The sequence below is a fragment of the Cnephaeus nilssonii genome (genome assembly GCF_951640355.1).
Source record: "Cnephaeus nilssonii genome assembly, chromosome: 3".
In the NCBI taxonomy this organism is placed as follows: domain Eukaryota; kingdom Metazoa; phylum Chordata; class Mammalia; order Chiroptera; family Vespertilionidae; genus Cnephaeus; species Cnephaeus nilssonii.
This window is the reverse complement of record NC_137074.1, coordinates 111153764-111177179: the sequence shown is the minus strand read 5'-3', so window position 1 is coordinate 111177179 and position 23416 is coordinate 111153764. Positions and strand designations below refer to the sequence as shown.

Sequence of the window (23416 nt, the reverse complement as noted above, 5' to 3'; positions counted from 1 at the left end):
TAGGGCCTAGGCCGTTCCAGACCTATTTTCGGAATTGAAGTAAAATCCCGCCCAGCTGACCAGTGCCTTCTTCTTTAAGGAGACGTCTCCTCCTCTCCAGGAAGCAGAACCTGCTCGCACCCATCAGGGATTGGCACTTGAAAAATAGTTAAGTATCCGCAGCCCCTGAAAGCCAGGACCAGAAGCTTCTTTAAATTCCCGGGTCCAATAACACACCCAGCAACCCAGACAACCAGAAAAACCAGCGTAGGGGCGGGGCCGGGAAAAGGAGACTCCGGAAGTCCTGTGCACACGAGATTGAATACCATCTCGGCAGTTGACTAGCCAGCCTTGCAGACCTTCCGGCGGGCTCCGCTGCGATCCACTCTTTCGGCGCTCGACTCGCCGGCGCTGCTGCCGCCGCCGAAGGAGGAGCAAAGCTCAAGATGGCGGACAAAACGCCAGGCGGCTCTCAGAAGGCCAGTTCAAAGGTAATTTCTCAGAGGACTGCGTAAGTCAGCGAGTCTCCCCCGGTCGTCTGGGGCCTGCAGATGCTCCTGGGCGGCGGGAGGGGTTGGGTGGGAGTCCGCATTTCGGTTGCGATGGCAGGCCGGGTGCCGACGCTCCGTGGTGCGCAGGTTGAGAGGCCTGGCGTCCCTCCTCGTCCCAGCCCGGACTCGGCTGGAGACTGGCGGGCCCCGGGGTGGCGCGGGCTGCCGTGAGGAGTCCGGCCCGCGCTTGGCATTGTCATGAAGCCAAAGGTGTAGACTGGGGTCTGAAGCGGCGAAAAGGCGCCACGGTGTCTCACCTTGTTGCGCGCGGAGGCCGCTGATCACAGCTTGGGCGATTACGTCCCTGCCCATCTTTTCTCGGGTCTTTGGTTTTGGGTCTCACGGTGCCGGCCTCCCTCCATTTCCTTCAAGTCCGCTTGGGAATAAATAACCCGTGGGGCGGGCAGTTGCGAGCGGAGGGCGCGGGGCGGCGCGGCGGGGCTGCCTCCCGAGGCTCACGCCGGCACGTGGCCTCGCCGCCGAGGCGGACCCGAGCGAGGGTCGGTGCGCCCGGCCTGCGCGGCGCGGGTCCGGCTTCCGCGTGCGCTTCCCTGAGAGGGGGACTTCCGGGGTGCGAGGCCACCGGGTTAGGAAGCCGCCCGGAGTCTGCAGGGAGTGTGTGCGCCAGGGGGAAACCCGGGAGCTGGAGAGGTGGTTTGGTGTTAGGTTGTGTTTGGCAGCCTCGGGTCTTAGTTGCCACCTTGGGCGGGTCTTTTAATGGTGGGTTGGCTTTTTCTGAGTTCCTCCCTTCGAACGGGATATAGGTGTTGCCTGCAGTAGCTGTTACTTTTAATGGAGATGTAAGTCGTTTAACACTCAAACGCTGTGACATCTTAAAGCCGCTCGTTAGGAAGTTAAGTGTGCGGTAGACCGGGCGGACGTGCCTTGCGTTTACAGTTTGTTGTGACAAACATTAATAACCAGTTTTGTAGTTGCTCTCAGTTTGTAATAAATCATAATCTTGTGCCATTTGAGGAATGATGTTCACCATTAGTTTGTAATTACAATGGCTTTACCAGACATCTTTTAGCTCTGTTAAACTATGGTGGAGGGCCAGTTTTGGCTGCTTTCCATTATGTATTTACTCTGTCATTTTCTTCCCTCCCCGGTACATTTCCCCTTGGGGATTAGGGGATAAGTTGGATACCTCACTCTACCCACTTTCTAGAAACAGACTCCTGACAAAAACAGCCTTGCTCACTATCGGGAACTGTTGCTAAAGCTAGTTAAATTTATAATATCACGCACGTCACAATTTTTTGTTTCTCCTCAAAATAATATTTTAAAGTATCTCCTAGTTTGAGGCCTTGGATACATTTTAATGTCTGTTTAGTCTTCCTTTTATAATAGGACTTCTCGTGATTGTGTGTGACTGTTACCTATAATTAAATTATTGGATCTTCCAGTAAATTCTTTTGTTTGTTTTGTTAATCCTCACCCGAGGATATTTTTCCATTGATTTTTAGAGAGAGTGGAAGGGAGGGGGAGAGACAGAAACATCGAACTCACCTCGATTTGTTGCCTCTTGCAAGCTGGGCCTGCTGGGGATCAAGCAAGGGTCATGCCCTTGAACGGAATTGAACCCACGGCCCTTAAGTCCGTGGTTCAGACGCTCTATCCACACCAGCTAGGGCAAATCTTTTTAGATATATTGTTTTTTATTATTATCAGTTGATGGCATTAAGAGATATTTTGATGACTGTAAAAGGAATTAATATCTCAGGATTCAAATAATATTAACATGATTTTCTCTATTAATATAGAGGCTACATGATGTAGAAAGATCTTGGATTTTGATAAATAAACTAGATTTGGTTCAGATCCTGTGTTGGTAATTAATTATATTTGCAATTTTAGGCAGATTTTATAACCCCCCCATTTTTTTTTTAATTGACCTTAAGGAGGAAGGGAGAGAGAAACATCAATGTGAGAGAGATACATTAATGTGTTGTCTCCTGAATCCTCCCTGACGGGATTGAATCTGAAACCTAGGTATGTACCCTGATGGAATCAAACCCACAACCTTCGAGGACGCTTCAACCAACAGCCATACCTGGCCAGGCCAGTTGCATAAACTCTTTGTGAGTCTCAGTTTCTTTTGTAATGTGGATACAATTCATCGCTCTTTTACGGGGTTGATGTAAGGATTAAATGAGCTAATGTTTATAAAGTACACTAGAGGCCGGATGCACGAAATTCAATGCAAGAGTAGGACCTCCTTCCCCTGGCTGCTGGCACCTGGGACCAGGGCTTCCCTCGTAGCCCCAGCTTTGTCTGGAAGGTCGTCTGGACATCGGGTCTAATTAGCATATTATGCTTTTATTATTATAGATAATACTAGAGGCCCGGTGCACGGAATTTGTGCACGGGGAGGGGGTTCCCTCAGCCCAGCCTGCACCCTCTCCAATCCCGGACCCCTTGGGGGATGTCGGACTGTCGGTTTCGGCCCGATCCTTGGGACCGCTGGCTCCTAACTGCTCACTTGCCTGCCTGCCTGATTGCCCCTAACTGCCCCCCCTGCCGGCCTGTTTTCCCGCAACTGCCCTCCTCTGCCAGCCTGGTCGCCCCTCACTGACCCCCCTGCCAGCCTGATTGCCCCTAACTGTCGCCCTGCTGGCCTGGTCACCCCTTAGTGCCCCCCTGCCAGCCTGTTTTTCTGCAACTTCCCCCCCACTCTCAGCCTGGTTGCCCCCAACTGCCCCCCCCCTCCTGCTGGCCTGGTTGCCCCTCACTGACCCCTTCTGCCGGCCTGGTCACCCCTCACTGCCCCCCCCCCCCCCCCCAGCCAGCCTGGTTGCCCCAAACTGTCCCCCCCGCCCCCGCAGGCCTGGTTGCCACCAACTGCCTCTCCTGCTGGCCTGATTGCCCCTCGCTAACCCCCCTGCTGGCCTGGTCACCCCACGCAGCCTGCTGTTCAGTCGTTTGGTCGTCCCTCACTAACCCCCCTGCTGGCCTGGTCGCCCCACACAGCCTGCTGGTCAGTCATTTGATCGTCCCTCGCTAACCCCCTTGCCGGCCTGGTTGCCCCATGCAACCTGCTCGTGAGTCGTTTTGTCATCCCTTACTAACCCCCCTTGCCAGCCTTGTCGCCCCATGCAGCCTGCTGTTTGGTTGTTACTGTGAGGGTGTTGTGACCAATTTGCATATTGCCCTTTTATTAGTATAGACTAGAAGCCCGGTGCACGAAATTCGTGCACGGCTCGGGGTTGTCCCTCAGCCCAGCCTGTACCCTCTCCAATCTGGGACTCCTGGAGGGATGTCCGACTGCCCGTTTAGGCCAGGATCGGGCCTAAACGGGCAGTCGGACATCCCTCTCACAATCCAGGACTGCTGGCTCCCAACTGCTTGACTGCCTGCCTTCCTGATTGCCCCTAACCGCTTCTGCCTGCCAGCCTGATCACCCCCTAACCACTCTGCTGCCAGCCTGGTTGATGCTTAACTGTTCCCCTGCCAGCCTGTTTGCCCCCAACTTCCCTCCTCTACCAGCCTGGTCACCCCTAACTGCCCTCTCCTGCAGGGTTGATCACCTCCAACTGCCCTCCCTTGCAAGCCTGGTCCCTCTCAACTGCCCTCCCTTGCAGGCCTGGTCCCTCACAACTGCCCTCCCTTGCAGGCCAGGTGCCTCCCAACTGCCCTCTCCTGCTGGCCATCTTGTAGTGGTCATCTTGTGTCCATATGGGGGCAGGATCTTTGACCACATGGGGGTAGCTATATTGTTTGTTGCAGTGATGATCAATCTGTATATTACTCTTTTATTAAATAGGATAGAGGCCTGGTGCACGGGTGGGGGCCAGCTGGTTTGCCCTGAAGGGTGTCACAGATAAGGGTGAGGGTTCTCTTGGGGCGTGGGGCAGCCTGAGCGAGGGGCCTGTGGTGGTTTGCAGGCTGGCCACGCCTCCTGGCAACCCAAGGGGAGGCCCTGGTATCTGGAATTTATTTTCCTTCTACAATTGAAACTTTGTAGCCTGGGGCGGCAGCCATTTCTGGGGCGGCAGCCATTTCTGTGGCAGTTAATTCACCTTCTACAATTGAAACTTTGTAGCCTTAAGCGGGTAAGCCCGGCCAGGGTGTGCGGAAAGCTTTGCTTCCCCTGTTGACGCCGGCAACGCTGGCCTGCTCTCTCAAGCTCCATTCTGCCGCCATTTGTTTGAATTTGTTTACCTTCTATAATTGAAACTTTGTAGCTTGAGTGGAGGCTTAGGCCTGCAACGGCTATGGAAAGCTTGGTTTGCTCTGTTACCTGGGAAACCTTGCTCACTGTGGCTGTAGCCATCTTGGATTGGGGTTAATTTGCATACTCGCCCTGATTGGCTGGTGGGCGTGGCTTGGCTGGTGGGCGTGGCTTATGTAGCGGAGCGATGGTTAATTTGCATATTACCATTTTATTAGAGAGGATTAGTTCTTTTCCCTTATGTTAGTTCATATTCTCCTTTTTATGCTTTAGAGGAAATTAAAAGTACTTTTCAAAATGCCAGGATAATGTCTAATCCTGAGATTTAGAATCTTAAGACATGAACTATCATAATGACTGCCAAGGTTGTTGCTTTTTATTTTTAACACAAGTCCAGAAATGATTGGAGGGAGGATTAGACCGTTTTGGCTAATACTACAGTATTTGGAGTTTCTAGCCTTTGATCTCTGGTTTGATTTCACTTCCTCTTGTGAGAGCAGATGAGTGACATTCTACAATACAGATGAGATTATTCTGTTTCATGTTCATTCATCTTCTTTGCTACTTAAATTCCCATTGATATGGGAAGGGATGTTTGTAAATCATATTTCTAGACATTGAGAAAAATTTTAATTTAAAAATGTACAATATACAAGATTTTTGCATAGATAATGGCAAAATTATTTGACATGTCTTAGTTATAAAATACAGAAGTTATGTTAGATAACTTCTACCGTTCCTTCTAGCTTTAAAAATTACATTTTATGTATGCATAAAATGACTCACCTTTATGTGTAGTTGTGCCTAGTGAAGAGATCCCATGCCCTTTTGTCTTCTGTTTAATTTTTTGAAAGTATATTTTTATTGATTTCAGAGAGGAAGGGAGAGGGAGAGGGAGAGACAGAAACATCCTTGATGGGAGAGAACCATTGATTGGCTGCTTCCTGCATGTCCCCTTCTGGGGATGGAGCCTGCAGCCTGGGCATGTGCCCTTGACCGGAATCAAACCCGGGACCCTTCAGTCTACAGGCAATGCTCTATCCACTGAGCCAAACTGGCTAGGGCTCTTCAGTTTAATTTTAATTAAAGCCTGGCAAATATAGAAATTCAGAAATGTTTTAGGAATGAGCTAAGATTTTCCTATGCATTATTCCTGTTTATCACCGGACTAAAATACTACTTTGGGGGAGAGGGACATTGATGCTATATTTGATTTTGGGAGGAGAGACAAAGACAAGTTTATAATTATTTGCTTATAAACTTGTTAAACATTTTCTTAGAATTTACCAAATTATCATATTAAGAGGTTTTTTTGTTTGCTTGCTCAGCAAAAATGAGGATATGAAGAGAATGTGATATTTTCTTTGCTTCTGCATCTCCTGTGCTGGTAATAATATCAATATTGAATTGTGTGCCCTGCTTCTGCACTCTAACAATGCTTATTTTTTCCCACATTTCAAAAATTGGGTTATATAGGTAAATCAACAAAATATTGCTGGCTTCCTTGACATTAAGTACTAAGTTGGTTTTGGAACAATTTTGATTGGTTGCTGATTAACCAAGTATTTCACTTATAAGAAATAAGTAAAATGAGCATTCATCCAAGGCTTGTGATCCTTAGGTATTTATTACTGCCTATGTACATGTTTTTTTGTGGTTCCTGAAAATATGTAAGATTTAAATACGAAAATCTGCAAACAAAACACAAACCTTAAAAATTAGGCTCTACAAAGTTTCCAGTTTTAGATTAAACTGAATTTTCATTATAATATGGTCATAATCTTAAAATATAAGGTGATTAGTTTTATGTGTGGAAGGTTGTGTTTTGTGTGGATAGTCGAATTATGAACTTTATATTTTTTTATCAGTGTTTTTTAGAAATGAACATTTGCAGCATTGGTGCTTGAATATGAATGTTGAAATGAGTAAAAAAAATTCCTATCTTAATTGGATTGAATTGTTTTCAGAAAGTCTTTTTAAAAAATTTTTTTATTCCTGAAGCTTTGTTTTTCCTGGGAAGTATACTAATAAAAGATACCCATTTGCCTTACTACATCCCATTTGGGATGTGAGATGAAGAGTCCTGCCTTTCTAATCCTTTTTACAGAAAGCATAAATTTTGAAATAAAAATTAAAACTTGATACAGGAGAGTAAACTAAAAAACATTGATATTACAAATAATTTGTCTCATGTGCTATTATTAAATACCTTTAACATTTTATTACACACCAGGTATGTGCTAGAAATTTTGTGGAAATAACCTTTTTGAAAGCAAGAAACATTTGCCTGTAGCACTTGAGACTATTTGGTAGTTAGATGTCTCTTTGAGAAGTTTAAATTTTTTTCACTAGGCTCTTCCTCAGTTTAGATAAATTGCAGGACACTCAAAATGTAGTTACAACTTTTCATGTATTGGTATTGTTTTGGATGTAATTTTAAAGATTACTTCAGGTTTGTTATTTAACTTTATTGTACACTAGAGGCTCGATGCATGAAAATTCATGCACTGGAGGGGGGTCCCTCACCCTGGCCTGCCCCCTCTCATAGTCCAGGGACTCTCAGGGGCAGGAGGCAACCCAGCAATCAGGAGAAGGCGATGCCCCCATCACACCTCTGCTGCTGCCACTGCTGGCAGTGCAAGCCTTGGCCGGCCCTGGTTACCTGAGCCTCGGGCGGCCCTGGGCTTGCCTGCACCTCGGCCCTGCCCTGGGTGGCTGGGGGGCTGAGGGGACTGGGGGACTCCTGAGGCAGGCACGTGGAACGGCTGGACCTGCCTAGGGGAAGGCCTGGCTGTGCCGCGCCTGCCGCCCCAGCGGGGCTGAGGGGACTGGGTGCTGCCATCTTTGAGGGTGTGGCAGTCAGTTAGCATAGTCCCTCTTTATTGGCTGTGGTCACTGCCAGCTTTGTGAGGGTGTGATGGTCAATTAGCATATTCCCTATTAATTATATAGGACTAGAGGCCCGGTGAACGGAATTTGTGCATGGGGGGGGGGTGTTGTTCCTCAGCCCAGCCTGAACCCTCTCCAATCTGGGACCCCTCGAGGGATGTCCGACTGCCCGGGATCGGGCCTAAACGGGCAGTCGGACATCCCTCTCACAATCCAGGACTGCTGGCTCCCAGCTGCTCGCTTGCCTGCCTTCCTGATTGCCCCTAACCGCTTCTGCCTGCCAGCCTGATCACCCCCTAACCACTCTGCTGCCATCCTGATTGATGCCTAACTGCCATCCCCTGCAGGCCTGGTCACCCCTAACTGCCCTCCCCTGCAGGCCTGGTCCCCCACAACTGCTCTCCATTGCAGGCCTGGTTCCCCCCCCCCCATCTGCCCTTCCCTGCATGCCCGGTCACCCCCAACTTCCCTCCTCTGCTGGCCTGGTCCCTCCCAACTGCCCTCCCCTGCTGGCCATCTTGTGGTGGCCAACTTGTGTCCACATGGGGGCAGGATCTTTGACCACATGGGGGCAGCCATCTTGTGTGTTGGAGTGATGGTCAATCTGCATATTACTCTTTTATTAGATAGGATAGAGGCCTGGTGCAAGGGTGGGGGCCGGCTGGTTTGCCCTGAAGGGTGTCCCGGATTAGGGTGGGGGTTCCCTTGGGGCGTGGGGTGGCCTGGGCGAGGGGCCTGTGGTGGTTTGCAGGCTGGCCACGCCCCCTGGCGACCTAAGCAGAGGCCCTGGTATCTGGGGTTTATTTATCTTCTACAATTGAAACTTTGTAGCCTGGAGCGGAGCCAAGCCTTCTGCTTGCTTCGTGGCAGCAGCCATTTCTTTTGGAACTTATGTATCTTCTATAATTGAAACTTTGTAGCCTTAAGCGGAGGCCTGGGCCGGCCAGGGTGTGTGGAAAGCTTGGCTTCCTGCATTGCGGGGGGCAACCCTAGCCTCCTGCTCTTTCCAGCTCCGTGGCTGCCGCCATTTCTGTTTGGATTTGTTTACCTTCTATAATTGAAACTTTGTAGCCTTGAGTGGAGGCCTAGGCCGGCAAGGGCAGGCGGAAAGCTTGGCTTCCTCCATTGCTGGGGAAACCCAAGCCTCCCTCCTGCTCTCTGTGGCTGCAGCCATCTTGGTTGGGTTAATTTGCATACTCGCTCTGAGTGGCTAGTGGGCGTGGCTTATGGGTGTAGCGGAGTCATGGTTAATTTGCATATTACTCTTTTATTAGATAGGATAGTGCATGTCTCAGTGATCATATGGAGTTTTTTGGGTTTGGCTTAGAAAGTGGTATTAAGCTAGATAGCTGTTCCATGTTAGTGAGTGGACAGCATAGTATGTAAACAGTGTGTTGCAATTTTGTTATATAGGTTAAGCCAACAACTATATCAAGTTCCTGTCACTTGCCAGATTTTGTGCTTGGTTTTGAGAAAGAAAACATTAAATAAGACCCTAGCCACTTTTGGGGGAGCATGCTATCCAGTGAAAGATGAGAGTCAACATCAAAAGTACCTATAAGTTGGGTGAAAGAAGTGACAGCTGGTTGAATGGAGGGTGGGTGGGGGAATCTTGAACCCTTTGCACTCGCTTGCCTTTTTCTCGATTCCTTTATTCTACTCGGGATTTAATTTTTTAAATACCCCAGACGTTACAAAGCGCGGCAGTAGAATAAAAAACTGGAGTTTCTTTTCATACAAACTTATTTGTTTGGATTTTTTTATATTTCAAATTATTGATACATTCAAAGAGTAATTTGCACTCGACATCTGAGTGCAAAAGGTTAAGAGCATAGAAGAATTTGACTGATTGAGTCATTTTGAACAATGAGAGTTTTGAACGATAGAGATAAGGGGTGTAAAAAAGATGGGTGAGGAAGAAAAAGAAATCTCAAGGAAGTGGATTGATAAGTGGTCTTGTTTAGATACGGTGCTTGCATACTATCTAATAAAAGAGTAATATGCAAATTAACCATCACTCCGCTACGTCACAAGCCGCACCCAGCAGCCAATCAGGAGCGAGTATGCAAATTAACCCAACCAAGATGGCTGCGGCCACAGAGTGAGCAGGAGGCTTGAGTTGCCCCTGGCAATGGAGGAAGCCAAGCTTTCTGCACACCCTGTTGGGTCCAAGCCTCCACTCAAGGCTACAAACTCAATTATAGAAGATAAATAAATCCCAGATATCAGGGCCTCTGCTTGGGTCGCTGGTGGGCGTGGCCGGCCTGCAAACCACCACAGGGCCCTCGCCCAGGCCGTTCCGCGCCCCAAGGGAACCCCTACCCTGATCCGGGACACCCTTCAGGGCAAACCAGTTGGCCCCCACCCGTGCACCAGGTGGTTTTATTACTCTATCCTATCTAATAAAATAGTAATATGCAAATTGACTGTCACTCCAACACACAAGATGGCTGCCCCTATGTGGTCAAAGATCCTGCCCCCATGTGGACACAAGATGGCCACCACAAGATGGCCAGCAGGGGAGGGCAGTTGGGAGGGACCAGGCCTACAGGGTAGGGCAGTTAGGGATCACCAGGCCAGCAGAGGAGGGCAGTTGCGGGGGACCCAGGCCTGCAGGGGAGGGTAGTTAGGGGCAACAGGCTGGCAGGTGAGCAGTTAGGCATCAATCAGGCTGGCAGGGGAGTGGTTAGGGTGTGATCAGGCTGGCAGGCAGAAGTGGTTAGGGACAATCAGAAAGGCAGGCAGGCAAGCAGTTGGGAGCCAGCAGTCCTGGATTGTGAGAGGGATGTCCGACTGTCTGTTCAAGCCCCATCCCTTGAGGGGTCCCAGATTGGAGAGGGTGCAGGCTGGGCTGAGGGATACTCCCCCCCTTACCCTCCCCCCCCCCGTGCACGAATTTTGTGCACTGGGCCTCTGGTATGACATAAAAGGAGCTGAGATGGAAAGGTTACGTTTTAGCTAAATTGTGGAGGGCTTTGAATGCTACAGAATACAATTTAAAAGCCATTTTGGGGGCATAGTTTAGGAAAGATTTGGAAGTGAGGAGGACCAATTTGAAGATTATTGCAGTCCTGATATTAAGGATTGCTTCAAAAATCTCACCTCAGATTGTTTCTGGGAAGCTCTTCCTGACATCTTCCTCACTCCCATTAAGATTTGCCTCTGCTCTTGTGGCATAGCCACATTTTCACTTGTCTCTTTTATTAGCTCCTAATTACAGGAGCTATGCCTTACTTTACTTTATATCTATAATGCAAGGCATAGTACCAGTAGATGGTTGCCCAGTAAATGGTTGAATAAAGGGGAGATTTGAACCACAATGGTGGTCTTTAGCAAGGAAAGGTGTCTTTGTAGAAGAGCTATATTAGAGGCAGGATGAACAGAATTTGACTCAGTTGGTTATAGGGGATAAGGAAGGAGTCCAGGATGACCCTGTTATTATGCTGCTGCTGGCTAACACTTATTGATTACTTACCAAACACTGAGTGCTTCACTTGTATTTATCCTTCACATTATTTCGGAGGCAGGTGCTATTCAGCTTTACCCATGAAGGAACTAGTCCCAAGGCTACAGATCTGGTAAATCTGATTCCAGAATTTGCGCTTTTAACATTTTACTATTTCCAGATTATGAGTTATTGTGAGTTACCACCTAATGTTGGAAGTAAGATCCAGAGGATAAGATAGTTTGTGAGTTATTTCACATCTATTGGATTTGAGAATGACGATCCAGGGAGCAGTTTGAGAACAGACTGGAACCTATGAGGGGACCGAGGTTAAGATCAGGAATTGGCAGTCATCTCAGTACAATAAAGGTGTTGATTTGCTTCCTGTGAGAGAGATTGTTAAACTTGGGGGAGATGTAAGTGGATGCTTTAGAGGATGAGAGGACAAAGTCATCTGGGAGATAGAAATGGGAATGGAGAGCTGACTAGGCAGAATGGCAGCGCTGGAGGGGTGTTACTGTGGATGGCTTGCTAATTTGAAAACTCAGGTGTGGAGGCCTTTCACTTAAAGTAAAATAGGAGCAGCTAGGAAGAAAAAAAAGTTTTTATTCTCAGTCACCAAGATACAGGGTCATATGGCATGAGTATAGTTGGCCTCACCTTTATCTTGTATTCTCAGCAACCATCAGAATGATCCTTTTTCCTTTTGGATTTTCTTGCTGTCCTTCTCCACATCTGTACTGTCCCTTGATAAGTTCCTCTTTATCTGCATCTTTATTTCCTCAAAACTCCCTTATTCTGCCCTTGCTTTTGGGTATTTTCATTTGGATGAGGAATTGTTCTGTAACTTCAGAAGATCTTTAAGCATTAACTTGTTGTTTTTAGGTTCAAGAGAAAATAAAAACCCAAGCCCAAGACAAATAATATGCTTCAGTTCTAGGTTAAGAAGAGGGAGAAGCTCAACTTTTGAAGTAGCATTATATTTAAAGTTTACCTGGACCACTAGCTTAAGAAGTTGGCTATTCTTTTAAAAATCCTATTAACTACTATTTGAATTTAACTTGTCTTAAATGTCTGGTTTGCACTAAATATGATCAGTGCCATCTTCGGGTAATTGACATCAGCTAATGGCTCTTCTTAAGCCAGGCTGTTATTTTTAAATCTTAGAAATGATTTGGATGTGGTGGCATAGAAAATTAAAGACATGCTAGCACATTCTTAGGTACTCTTGTATGCTTATTCTTTTTTTTTTTAAAAAAATTTCTTTATTGATTAAGGTATCACATATTTGTCATCAACCCCCTCCCCCCGTTCCCTTCCCAAACCCCCCCACACGCAAGCCCTCCTCCCCCTGTTGTCCGTGATCACTGGTTAGGCTCATATGCAAGCACACAAGTCCTTTGGTTGATCTATCTCCCTTGTCCCCACCCTCCCCTACCTTCCCTCTGAGGTCTGACAGTCTGATCAATGCTGTTCTTGTTCTTCAGTCTATGTTGATCATCTTTTCCCCTAGATGAGTGAGCTCATGTGATACTAGGAATACACTTATAGGAACCGAAAATGAGACAAGCAATAATAGTTATGCTGAGAGGCAAATGAATCAGTCTATAGTGAGTTTCTTTCTGGGCCAACCGTTCTTTTGAGTCCCGGTTTCTATGTCCAACAGTTGTTAATGTGTTCATAACAGCAATGATATTTCAGTTCTGGATGGTGGACAAATGGTGGTATTGCAGGTCCGACCCTCTGTATGCTTATTCTTATTTTTGGCAATCCCCTTGCCCCCTTGCAAAGATTTCCCTTTGGGATTTTGAGCTGTTGAATGAAATTGTGTTAGAAATGTGAATAAATTTGCGTATAATGGACATTTTCTTAATGAGTTTTCTCATGCAGGAATTTGATGAGTCTTTTCAAAAGGTGACTTGAATAACTGAGTCCTTCTGTAAAGTTTGTGTTTTCACACAGGCTGTATACATTTTCTTTAGTTGGTTTCTAGGTGTTTTATGTTTTTGTTACTATTATGCTTAGGATATTATTTTTATTACTGAGCAGATTAATAAATACGGCTATACTGGAAGGCAGTTGATTTTTTTCCCCCAGACCATTCAGTCTTGACTGAACGTTTTTCTTTTCTAAGAGGAATTATTTATTTTCTTGGATTTTCTCAATGTCTGCAAATGGGCACATTTCAAATTGTTTTTGAAAGTGTGTTTCACAGAGTTAATCTATATATATATATAAGCCTAAGCAACTGAAACAACCGAATGGATGACTGAACAGGCTGCGTGGGGTGACCAGGCCGGCAGGGGGGTTAGTGAGGGACGACCAAATGACTGAGCAGCAGGCTGCGTGGGGCGATCAGGCCAGCAGGGGGTTAGTGAGGGATGACCAAACGACTGAGCAGCAGGCTGCGTGGGGCGACTAGGCCGGCAGGGGCGCAGTTGGGGGCGACCAGGCCAGCAGAGATGGGCAGTGAGGGGCGACCTGGCTGGCGGCCGGGGGTGGGGGGGCAGTTAGTGGCGACCAGGCCAGCAGAGGAGCAGTTAGGGGTGATCAGGCAGGCAGGCATGTGAGCAGTTAGGATCCAGTGGTCCCGGATTTTGAGAGGGATGTCTGACTGCCGGTTTAGGCCTGATCCTGCTCAGTTGTTTGGTCATCCCTCACTAGCCCCCCTGCCGGCCTGGTCACCCTACGCAGCCTGTTCGGTTGTTTCGGTTGCAACGGTCGCTTAGGCTTTTATATATATAGATTAACTGCGAAACACACTTTCAAAAACAATTTGAAATGTGCCCATTTGCAGACATTGAGAAAATCCAAGGAAATAAATAATTCCTCTTAGAAAAGAAAAATGTTCAGTCAAAAGACTGAATGGTCTGGGGGGAAAAAATCAACTGCCTTCCAGTATAGCTGTATTTATTAATCTGCTAAGTAATAAAAATAATATCCTAATCATAATAGTAACAAAAATACAAAACACCTAGAAACCAACTAAAGAAAATATATACAGCCTGTGTGATTGGGCCTAAACCGGCAGTCGGACATCCCCCAAGGGGTCCCGGATTGGAGAGGGTGCAGGCTGGGCTGAGGGGACCTGCTACCCATGCACGAATTTCATGCACCGGGCCTCTAGTTTAAATGTAAAAAATTGCTTCTTCCATACCATCTTGCCATTTAAGAAAGGTTAGCTGGGAGAAGAAAGTAAATGAGGAGGATCACAATAAAAGTTGGAAAAAGAAAAGTGATGGATAGAAAGAACAGAGGTAGGAAGTATCTCCATGGTTGGTTGTTTTGGGCTGATTTTGACTAGGACCCAGTAAAGTAGAGTTCAGAGCAATAAACTGATTCAGTATGAAAATATGACCTGCTGTTCTTAGCCTTATGTTTAGATAAGATAAATAAAGTAGTATTGTGTGGATCCGTATGAATCTTATTTAAATAGTCTTGCAGCTTGGCTTTTTTGTCTTTAACCTTTTGCACTCGGATGTCGAGTGTGACTCGACACGGTTAGCATTAGAATAAAGGAATCGAGAAAAAAGCAAGCGAGTGCAAAGGGTTAATAGTACAAAACCAATAAAATGTCTGCTGAATGTAAACTGTAGATTAATGGGGGAAAAAAAGATAAAATTTTGAGAGTTGATATTGTTGGCAAGTGTCATGACTTGAAGACTACTTGTGCAATAGTCAGCAACAGTGGCATGCCAAAGTTGAAGCAGCCCCCTAAAAACGAGTTGCAGGGCCCTGACCAGGTATTTAGTTGGTTAGAGCATGGTCCCTATATGCCAAGATTGTGGGTTCGTTCCCCGGTCAGAGCATATACAAGAAATAACTAGTGAATGCATAAATGAGTGGAATAACAAAGAGGTAGATCTCTCTCTCTCTCTCTCTCTCTTTCTCTCTCTCTCTAATCAGTCAATCAGTAAAGAATTTTAAAAAGCTGCAAATGGAGGCCTAGTGGGGATTTGATAATAGGATTTTGTTTTTCTTTAAAATTATTCTGCAGAATTGTACCTTTTGCTATATATCAAGAGTTTATATGTGTATTTTCTTGCTATTAGACTCTGCTTATATGACTTTTGGGTGGTTGGAGAAAGGAGGAGAAGTTTTTTTGCTGTGTAGTAAGTTGCTGCTAGGTCAGTGTTACAGCCGTGATGTATCATTTGTGTCATATTTTGGGAAATACACATTCTGAATTTTAAAGAATGGACTTGCACATTTATTTTGGATCACAACTTTTTCATATTAGAGATTGCCCTTTGGTTTTATTAGTTGAGAAGAAATTGCTACAAATTTGGAAAAATTAAGTCGAAAATTGAGTATGAGAAACACTTGTTTTGTTAGTATAGTAAGACATTTTCTGATTGTTTAATATTGACTTACTTTTCATACTTGCAGACAAGATCATCAGATGTTCATTCATCTGGATCTTCAGAGGCACATGTGAGTATAAAAGGCAATTTTTGTATGTTTTTTTAAAAATTTAATTTCTCTTTGTTTATATACCTACCCTTATGATTTTACTTGATAAGTACAATTATAATGTACTAGTGGCCTGATGCACGAATGAGGATTCGTGCAAGAATGGGCCTTCGTTCCCCTGGCTGCCGGCACCGCCTTCACTCTGGCCGAAGCAGCCTTTCCGCTCCGGAGCTACCTTTCTGCCTTCCCATGCTGCCCAGAGGCCCGGAGTGGCTGGGGTGGTGCGGAACGCCTGCGTCGTTGCCATGGTGATGACGCAAGTGTCCCACCCCATCCCTGGCCGCTCAGCACCTGTGTATGCAAATTAACCTGACATCTTTGTTGGGTTAATTTGCATACTCACTCCTGATTGGCTGATGGGCGTTGCAAAGGTATGGTCAATTAGCATGTTATTCTTTTATTAGGTAGATGTGCCTATTTGTTTTTATCTTATTTGTTAGATGCCCTTCTCTTTTTGTTCTGTTCAGATAAGTTGGAACAGAACATGTTAGAAACCCAGTATGTATATTTCCTTTTTTTTTATTGTGCTTATAAAATTCTATGCATACATAAAGGTGTATACTTGTACGTTAACTATGGCATTGCACTATATACTCTCATTCTTTTCTTATTGCACAATATACCTATTGAAATCCCTGTAAGTTAACAGGCATAGCTCTAGTCTAGTTTTTCTAATGGCTCAAATTTGATCATCATAATGTTCCACAGGAAGAGGTACAATTATTTATTATGGTATTTCTCTGTTGATGGGCATATACTTTTTGTTGAAAGGGTTTTGGTATTTTGTATAGTACTGCAATGAACATTCTTTACATGTTATTACAGCAATACTCAAAGTATGGTCTTCAGACCCCTGAGAGTCGAGAATCTTTCAGGGGGTCTGTGAGTTCAAAACTATTTTATAATAACACTAACACATTATTTGCCTTTTTCACTGTGTTGACATTTGCACTTATGGTGAAAAAAACAATTGATGGGTAAAATGTTGGCACCTGAACACGAATTAAGGCAGTGTTTCCAAAATGTATTAGTAGTCATTGTATTATTTTTCTTAGGCACAGAAAAATATGCTAGTTTCTCCTAAGACTGTTTTTGATGAAGCAGTAAAATTATTATTAGATTTTGTCCTTTTATGTGAGTCTTTTTAATGTCATATACGATGAAATGGAGAGTACCTATAAGGCAGTTCAACTTACCAAAGTGTAACGTTTATCTTGAAGAGAAAAATACTTGTGGGATTTTTTAAATTGAGAAATGAAACTGGCTTTTTGTTTTTTTTTCCCATGGAATACTATTTTTATTTGAAGGAGCAACTGAGAAAGCATGGTTGGGTGTTTGGCAGATATTGCCTTGAAAATGAAAGAACTGAACCTGTTACTTAAAAGTAAATAGCTATTTGTTACTGATATAAAATTTGAGCTTTCATTAAAAACTTTCCCCATAACTAAGGACCTTTCTGATGAAATTAGTGGTGATATTAAGGGATGAGTGTTTTGATAGTGTATAATTAAATTTGTCAGTATTTGGACAATGGGGTTATTTCTATTTTTCAACACTACATATATGTTGAAACATATGAAAAAACTTATTTTCCTTTTCCTATAAAGATGGATGCATCTGGACCCTCAGAAAGTGATATGCCAAGTCGGACACGACCTAAGAGCCCAAGAAAACATAATTATAGGAATGAAAGTGCCCGTGAAAGCCTTTGTGATTCTCCTCACCAGAATACTTCAAGAGTAAGTTCTTGATAAAAGTAATAAAGTATAGTTAATGAATTTTTTTTTTTAAGTTGATTTCAGAGAGGAAGGGAGAGGGAGAGAGAGATAGAAACATCAATGATGAGAACCATTGACAGTCTGCCTCCGGCACACCCCCCAGCAGGGATCGAAGCCCACAACCTGGAATCAAACCCGGGATCCTTCAGGCCACTGGCCAACGCTCTGTCCACTGAGCAAAACCAGCCAGGGCTAGTTAATGATTTTAATCTGTCCTTTAATTTGGTGCTTGGATATCTTGGTTTTGTACTTGTTTCATCTTGTACTGTTTGAAAATAGCATTTTTTGTTGTATTTGAGTTAACAATAAACTTAAGTTCATCCAAGGAAATGTTTTTTAGTTTTAAGTGAGGTATGTTTTATTTAAAATTTTCTTTTAAAAATCAACGGGTGTTTTGGATGTAAAATGGTTAAATGGTCACATTTATTGTCCCCTCCCCATCCCCCCATTTATACCACACATTTACTGAACCAAGTGCAAATGCCAGTCACATACACAGATGTTTAAAAAATAGATGGCTCTTGCTCTCAGAGAGCTTCTAGTCTTGCCTTGGGAAGAAGACAGACAGGTGCTATTCACACTGGTTAGTGCATTGTCCAGGGCAGTACGAGAACCCAGAGAAGGAGCTTCCTTACTGCATGTGTCTGGAAAGTGCTCTTTTTTCAGTTTTAAATGTTTTCTTGTGATTAAATTTGGAAAACATAATAATGAAGATAATCAGCACCAGCCAGTATTAACATTGGTAATGCTTAAAAAGTTTTCCATGAATATTTCTCAGCATAAAAATATTTTTACTTTGTTGAGATCCATTTTACAGGAACACACTTAAAAATATTCTCTTTAGTTCTGATTTTTTTAACTTTCGCAAAATAAAATTTTTTATTTATTTATTTTTATTTTTATAATTGTAGTCAATAATATTATTTATTCCACTCCTGTTGTGTGGTCAGACATATTTTAGGCTCCGATATACATATTAGAAACAGTGAAACTTAGTGGTTGGAGTGAGAGTCGGTAAACGACAGACTATGGGCCAAATCCAGCCAGCCACCTATTTTTTTTTTTTAATTTCTTTATTGATTAAGGTATCACATATTTGTCCTCATCCCCCCATTCCCATCCCACACCCCTCCCCACGCATGCCCCCACCCCCGTGTTGTCCTTAACCGCTGGTTAGGCTCATATGCATGCACACAAGTCCTTTGGTTGATCTCTCCCCTATATCCCTCCCCTCCCCTCCCTCTGAGGCCCAACAGTCTGATCCATTCCTCCTTCTTTCTGGGTCTGTTCTTGTTCATCAGTCTATGTTGTTCATCGTTTCCCCTAGATGAGTGATATCATGTGCTACTAGAAATACACTTATAGGAACCAAAAATGAGACAAGCAATAATGGTTATGCTGAAAGGCAAATGAATCAGTCTGTAGTGAGTTTCTTTCTGGGCCAACAGTTCTTTTGCGACCCAATTTCAATGTCAAACAGTTCCTTATGTGCACATGTCAGCAATGATATTTCAGTTCTGGATGGTGGACAAATGGTGGTAATGCAAGTCCAACCCTCTCTGGTTTGGTCCTGGGCAACCTGCAGTGACGCACAGCTGCTGATTGCTAAAATAAAAATTTTTAATGGATGATTGTATTTCTTTGCATGAATAGTCCTTAAGTACCTTAACCATTTCCATTTTGGGTTTAGCTCTTAGGCTATAAATAAAAATTGAGCCCAAACATTTTGTTTTATAAAATTATGTCTTCCATTGAATTTACATGCAATTTTATAATTTGTTTAAACTTTTTAAGTTGAAACCAAAGATGTTGACTGAATGATGGCAAAACATTTCTCTTCCTATTTCAGAGAAAAAAATTTATCTTGAATCTGTTCCTGAAATCCAATATTGACTTTTGGGTTATAAGCTGCTTTATTTTATTTTTTTTTCAAAAGGAATTGAATGTAACTTTAAAATAGTTTGCGGTAATATTACTCTTTCATTTTGCATATTGCAAGGGGAAGCCTTTTTAACTGGGATTGATAAAGTCTAATTTTGCAGTTGGTTAACTTCTCATTTTAGTAGGTGCTAGGAAACCTTCAGATTTAATGGCAGATTAATATTTTCAGTTGTATTTAATAAACATTTATTTTAAGTTATGAATCATAAGCTAACATTCAAATTAATAACTGAACAACTAAAGGTCTATAATTTATTCAAACCATATTTCAGAAGAAAAAGCTATTTCCTCACATTCAAAAGTAATTGATGAATGTTTACTTGTGCAAAAACCTGAAATATTGTTTATGATATATTCCAAGCAAATAAAATGATGTTTATAAACATCACTATTGTTGATGAGGTGATTTCAGGTGGAGAAAAATTAATAGTACATATAAACAAGGGAATATTACTTAGCCATAAAAAAGAATGAAATTTTATCATTTGTGACAGCGTGGATGAACCTAGAGGATTTTATGCTAAGTTAAATAAGTCAGTCAGAGAAAGACAAATACCATATGCACTTGTATGGAATCTAAAGAACAGAATAAATTAACCTTTTGCACTTGGATGTCGAGTGTGACTTGACACGGTTAGCATCGATAGCAGCTCATATGTATTTGAAATATTAAAAAATCCAAATAAATAAGTTTGTATGAAAAGAAACTCCAGTTTTTTATTCTACTGCCACGCTTTGTAAAATCTGGGGTATTTAAAAAATTAAATCCCGAGTAGAATAAAGGAATCGAGAAAAAAGCAAGCGAGTGCAAAGGGTTAATAAGCATAATTAAAATAGACTCATAGATAACTGAGAACAGACTGATGCTTGCCAGAGGGGAGGAGGGTTGAGGAACTGGGTGAAAAAGGTGAAGGGGTTTAGAAGTACAAATTGGTAGTTAATCTTATACTAGAGGCCCGGTGCACGAAATTCGTGCATGGCGGGGGTGGGCAGGCAGGTGTATGTGTCCCTCAGCCCAGCCTGCACCATCTCCAATCTGATCGACGCCTAACTGCTCCCCTGCTGGCCCGATTGCACCTAATTGCCCTCCCCTGCCGGCCCGGTCATCCCTAACTGCCCTCCCCTGCCAGCCTGGTCACCCCAACTGCCCTCCCCTGCCGACCTGGTCGCCCCTAATTGCCCTCTCCTGCTGGCCTGGTCGCCACCAACTGCCTTCCCCTGCAGGCCTGGTCCCCCCCAACTGCCCTCCCCTGCAGGCCTGATCCCTCCCAAATGCCCTCCCCTGCTGGCCGTCTTGTGGTGGCCATCTTGTGTCCACATGGGGGTCGCCATCTTGTGTGTTGGAGTGATGGTCAATTTGCATATTACTCTTTTATTAGGTAATCCTATCTAATAAAGAGATAATATACAAATTGACCCTCACACCCTTGCCGGCAGGGGAGGGCAGTTGGGGGTAACCGGGCCGGCAGGGGAGCAGTTAGGCGTCGATCAGGCTGGCAGCAGAGTGGTAAGGGGGTGACCAGGCTGCAGGGGAGGGCAACCCGCAGTGCACAAATTTCATGCACTGGGCTTCTGCCCTATATTATAAAGAGGAAATATGCAAATTGACCATCACTCCAGCACATAATATGGCCGTCCCCATGTGGTCAATGGTGGCTGTCCCCATGTGGACACAGGATAGCTGCCACATGATGGCCAGCAGGGGAGGGCAGTTGTGGGCAATCAGGTCAGCAGAGGAGGGCAGTTGGGAGGGACCAGGCCTGCAAGGGAGGGCAGTTAGGGGGGAACAGGCCTGCAGGGGAGGACAGTTGGGGGCAACCTGACCAGCAGGGGAGGGCAGTTAGGGGCGACCAGGCCGGCAGGGGAGCGGTTAGGCGTTGATCAGGCTGGCTGGGGAGTGGTTAGGGGTTGATCAGACTGGCAGGCAGAAGTGGTTAGGGCCAATCAGGCAGGCAGGCAGGCAAGTGGTTGGGAGCCAATAGTCCTGGATTGTGAGAGGGTGCAGGCTGGGCTGAGGGACACACTACCTTCTCCTCCCCCCCCTCCCGTGCACAAATTTCATGAACTGGGCCTCTAGTAATATAATAATGGGAATGTAAAGTACACTATAGGAAATATAGTCAATAATTTATAATAATAAAAGTGTAATATGCTAATTAGACCAGACGTCAGACGTCCTTCCAGACGAAGCCAGGGCTGCGAGGGAAGCCCGGGTCCCGGGTGCCTGCCAGCAGCCGGAGGGAAGCCCGGGTCCTGGGTGCCAGAGGGAAGCCGGTGCTGGCAGCTGGGGGAATGAAGGCCTACTCTTGCAGGAATTTTGTGCATTGAGCCTCTAGTACTGTAATAATGATGTATGGTGCTAGGTGGGTACTAACAATATCAGGGGGGAGGGGAACACTTTGTAAAGTATATGATTAATTGCTATACTGCTATACTATACACCTGAAACTAACCTATATATATAAAAGCCTAAGCGACCGTCCGCCTGTCTGACCAGTAGCTATGACGTGCAATGACCACCAGGGGGCAGACGCTCCAACTGGCAGCTATGGCGCACACTGACCACCAGGGGGCAGACGCTCAACACAGGAGCTGCCGAGCTGCAGTGACTTGGCAGCTGCGGTTCTCAGGTGACGCACCAGAACCAGAGAGGAGGGAGCCCGATTCCAGGGTGCATCACCCAAGAACCGCCCTCTTGCAATCCAGGACCCTTCAGGCGATTTCAGAGAACCAGTTTTGGCCCAGTCCCCGCAGGTCAGGCCAAGGGACCCCACCAGTGTACTTGCCTCTAGTAAAAGATAATATTGAATGTAAGCTGTAAGTGAAAAAAAAAAAAAATAGAAAAGCATTGAAAAAAAAAGAATGAGGTAATTTACTGAATTATACAAGGAAGTGATGCAATTTGTGGTACCTGAACTGTTGGTTATAAAATTTCTGCTTAACCATGGAAATGTATGCCTCTTTCTCTTTATTCGAAATGTCTATTTTCTATACTGCTTCTTTTACTGGGAAACATCTGTGCTTTCCCTCCTCGGTTGCTTTTTTATTCTTGCTGCCAACAAGCAAGTTGAATGAGTTCGAAGCCTTTTTTTAAAAACCTTTTGTATGTTGGTAACCTTCAGCTAACAAATGAAGCTATTCTTTGCTAGCTGAAGGTAATGTATATTTACATCAGATTTAACCTTTAAGGTATGCAGGTACCTGATGCTTAGTGTACTCTCAACTTTTTTTTACAATGATTTTTTTTTTTTAAGTTGTCTGTTCTGAAGATTTGGTTATCAGTTTAGGTCTATTAGTTAAGTTATAGATAGTATTAAGACTATGTAAAGGTATGCTTTTTCTTTTCTTTTCATAGCCTCTTCTAGAAAACAAACTTAAAGCATTCAGTATTGGAAAAATGAGTACAGCTAAGCGAACTTTAAGTAAGAAGGAGCAAGAAGAATTGAAGAAAAAGGTAATGTTTAAAATGTATTTTGAGTGATCCTTGGAAATAAATGTATCCAAAGGGACAGTAAGTGTATGGGCAGTAGAGATACGTTTTTCAGAGATTTTTGACTTCCAGGGTATTCTTAGCTGCTGCCTCCAATTCAAGTCTATGACACAAGGTCTATTTAGAGGAGTCCGGCTTCTATCCCTGTCTCCTCCACTGTTTTCTTTCTGGTCTATTCTTTTCTATAAGCAAGTGTGTACATGTATATTGTACCCCACTCCTCTTTCTTAGGTGCACAGTAGCATATAGTTTACCTTTTTCATCTTGCTTTTTTCACTTAACATTATGTCTCAGAGATTACTAACAAGTATATTGAGGTATTTCTTTTTTTTTTTTTTTAAAGTATTTGTGTAGATATGCAATTGTTTATTCAATGAAAATCCTATTTGTTTTGGTCTTTTGCCATTTCAGATAGTGCTGCTATGGATAGTTAATGTGCATATGGTTTTTTCTTTGCTAGTGTATCATTGGGACATATTCTATAAGTGAGATTACTGGGTTGATGGTAAACACGTAAATGTAGCTCTGCTAAATATTGTTAAATTGCTCTCTCTCAGGGCAGGGCCAATTTGCTTTCCTGATAGCAATTACTGAGAGTTTCCTCATAGCCTATCAACAAAGGATGTTATCAAAGTTGTTTTGCCAACCTGGCTAGATGAAAATAGTATTTCAGTATAGTTTTAAATTTGCATTTCTTGT

General features: G+C 44.2%; 1 protein-coding gene across 2 annotated transcripts in view; it reads left to right on the top strand.

Moving 5' to 3' along the window:
- Window positions 1–270: 270 nt before the first annotated feature.
- U2SURP (U2 snRNP associated SURP domain containing) overlaps window positions 271–23416 on the top strand; it is a 74950-nt gene continuing 51804 nt past the window's right edge. For both annotated transcript variants that reach the window (XM_079766926.1, XM_079766925.1), the window contains exons 1-4: window positions 271–470; window positions 15425–15469; window positions 17116–17247; window positions 22583–22681. In XM_079766926.1, coding sequence (XP_079623052.1) covers window positions 426–470; window positions 15425–15469; window positions 17116–17247; window positions 22583–22681 — 321 coding nt within the window. In that variant the 5' untranslated portion in view covers window positions 271–425. The remainder of the gene's footprint in view (window positions 471–15424; window positions 15470–17115; window positions 17248–22582; window positions 22682–23416) is intronic.